General features: G+C 34.3%; 1 protein-coding gene across 1 annotated transcript; it reads right to left on the reverse strand.

The window, feature by feature from the left end:
- Window positions 1–1,996: 1,996 nt before the first annotated feature.
- Window positions 1,997–2,709, reverse strand: LOC112685298. Its single transcript, XM_025557137.1, has 4 exons — window positions 2,689–2,709; window positions 2,469–2,619; window positions 2,103–2,356; window positions 1,997–2,029 (listed from the first exon to the last, which is right to left on the reverse strand). Exons 1-4 carry the CDS (start codon window positions 2,707–2,709, stop codon window positions 2,021–2,023), a joined length of 435 nt encoding a protein of 144 aa, XP_025412922.1. The 3' UTR covers window positions 1,997–2,020.
- Between the last annotated feature and the right edge of the window lie 589 nt (window positions 2,710–3,298).

Consider the following 3,298-nt stretch of genomic DNA (forward strand, 5'->3'; position numbering starts at 1 on the left):
GGGGGGGCAAGGGGGGGCGTTGCCCCCTCCTATACCCAGTCATTGTCCCCCCTAAAAATATTAGAAAGATGTTTAGGTAGTTACGTATTTTATTGCTTATAACATTTTCATCGGTAATAGAATAGATCAAAAAAGTTTTTTTAGCCGTATAGTAGTATTTATTTCGGAAATTCCGGGCCATGACGACGATACTGACGTGTCACGACGACTGTTGGCAAATTGATTGCTAACGTTATCGTAATCGTAGCTCAATACTTTCCTATCAATTGACATTTTACTATAGAACACCTAAATATTCTTTCATTTTATCGCCGACTGCAGCAGTATACGTGTGTAAAATATGTTTCATTGTTAATTTATTTTGTAATTCATTGTGTTAATTTAATTAGATGTCAATGTAAATAAATTAAAAATTGCATTAATATTTAATACATTTATATATAATGCCCCCCCAAAAATTTGCTTTGCCCCTCCTGAAAATTTGGTCTGGCTACGGGCCTGCTTTTGCATACCCTGAAAAAGAGGTCTGCGCATGCCTATGCGGTGGACGAACTTTTCTCTTCCCTAGTTCCGATTGTTGATCGATTGTTTTCCCTTGCGCTTTAAACACAAATCAGTCAACGTAACGAACAGCGACCGTGTTTAGCCCCCGGATATGTCAGAAAAATATACCATTCCGAGCGCGTACGCCGTCTGTGTTACTTGCAACAAACGCCTCGATCCTAAAAAGTGTAGGTGTATGAAAGTTTTCGTTGACAAAAAATATCGATTACTGTGGTAGACGGAGTCTCGTATAGCCTCATACATTCTTTACTCTATGTATAGCCTATTCAGATTAAGAGTGCCCAAACTCGCGCATGTCTACCGAGAAGCCGATAACGGTCGGACACCCGTCGATATCCAAACGCTCTATGATTCGTTGTTATTATTCGACCGTCGTCGTTGTTTATCGAAGTCGGTGACTGCCGCCTTGTATACAGATTATTATTAAAAAAAAACCTTGTAATTCAAAATAGAACTATAGCGTGGCGTTACGAAAAGAATGTGGTAATACAGTTCACTACGTATAACAGCGTTGTAACGCGTCGGCATACTAAAATGTTCCTGGTGAAAAAGACATATGCGCAGTAAAAACCAGTTTTCATCCAAGTGACTGGGCAATCTTATTCTGAATAGACTATAGGACTCTCAGTTCGAACGCTAATGCGGGGCCAAACGTAGAATTACACATCGCACCTTAAATTCAATGAACAGTATTACATCACGAACAATTGTTTGCGGAAGAAGGGGCCGGATCACTGAGTCCGTTTGTACCTCCGTTTTTATCGAAATTCGTGTACTTGTACGTTGTCCGACAAAGAAAAATGGTTTTCTAAATTTTAGTGCAATAACCCCATGCTGGTGCGGTTCTAGGGGGGGGGGTTCAGGGGTCAACTGACCCACAGTTAATATTTGTTGACAAAATTGGCCTCTAAGAAATTTATTTCTCTTTTTAAACCATGATTTGGACTCTTGGATAGTTGGCCCATCGGAGTTCTTTGAAAAAATGAATGCCATGTATATTCAAAATTTAAAATTTTTCAATTCATAATTTATATTTTAAATTATATCGTTTTAGTAGAAAGTTAAGTAAATCATATTTTATTGCGTACATTTGTTGCGCTGATAAAATTAGATTATATTTATTAATCGTAAATATGTCATTATCCGTGGTAACACTAATTCTAAAATTTAATATAAATATACTTATACATTTTTATGAGCATATTGTGTGTTTTAGTTTTACAAGGTATTCATTTCTAATTCAGTTTCATCCCTAATAAATGGCCTCTTGAAATGGCTTGACCCACAGTTCCCTGACTTTGGTTCCACCCCTGACCCCATCAGTGATAATTTCAATATTGAAATTGAAAACAATTTCAGCCATTTCTGCAGGTGTCATCATTTTACTATCGGTAGATTGTTTTTTAAGATTTTGTGCAACCATCATTTTTGCCTTTAAGCTTTCCATATCGATATTCTATAAATTCTATGCAAAAATAAATTAGCATTACCATTCTTTTTTCATTAATATTTAATTTAAAAACAATTAATTAACTAACTTTATAATGGTTTGTTAATGTAAGGTTTTTTGAATAGTCTAACATTAAAAAGTCATCCACACTATTAGCCAACTTCATACTTTCTTTTGAAAATCTCATATTAAGATTCTTTATTACAGTGTCCAAAATAATAAAATACTTGACACGATAGCATGTCATAATATCATTTGAGCTATGCTCTTCATTTTCACCTGTATTTACTTCAGTAGTATAATTACTTAGTTTATTTGGCTGTGTTCTTTTTCTCTTAGATCCTAATAAAATAAAAAGCCTTTTAATTTCAACTGATATTTTTAACAACTATAAAATATTTGCACATAATATATTATCATATATTATGAAGTTTATTATTTATTAATAATCTACCATTCATGGATATATCCAACAGTATGTGGTTTTTTGTACAAGATTTAGTTATTTGAGTCCAAATTGCTAAAAAATGTTCTTCACAGCGATTAGCTTCTAGGGTGGTAATAACAGAATCTATTTCTTGAGATACTTTACCCAACGTTACAGTCTTTTACTGGAGTTTGTTACTTAGTATATTAATTATAAGTAAAATCTCCTGTAAAACAAACAAATGCACAAGAAATGAAGTTTTTTCCATTGTGTACAGTGTTGCGGACATATATGAATGTAGGTCCTTACGACTCTTACAGTACGGGCGGGTCCACATAAATTATAAATATTAGGGATCGCAGAATGATTATGAGTAATATAATATTCGCAATAATAGAAAGGAACTATTAGTTTAAAACAGAGGGTAACGCAAACACATATTACGAAGACAGGTAATATGTAATAAATATTAAAAACATTATTATAATTAGGCATCAGTAAGACATGTGTAAAAAGCGGATTCGTTAAGTGCACGGAATATAGATAATGGCAAGCCAGACGACAGATGACAGGTGGTTGATATTGGTAGGTCCGAGTCACTAATGGATAATGCGCGAATAGTAATATTGACAAGGCCACTAAGGTAATCTGACATTTGGAAAACAACTTTCGCACAGCGTTGCACGGTTGATCTCCACGGGACCTAAGTATATAAGGGGGTTGGGAATAGACCAATATTCAGATGTGGTTTACATGTACAGTCGCAAGTACCTTCACGCCACATTATTTCTCAAATTAATGTTTTGTACTTAGAAAAATTATTAAATAAACAGTTTAAATTACAATTGAGTATTTTT

The sequence above is a fragment of the Sipha flava genome, unplaced genomic scaffold (assembly GCF_003268045.1).
Source record: "Sipha flava isolate LNK unplaced genomic scaffold, YSA_version1 272_pilon_pilon, whole genome shotgun sequence".
NCBI classification, from domain to species: Eukaryota; Metazoa; Arthropoda; class Insecta; order Hemiptera; family Aphididae; genus Sipha; species Sipha flava.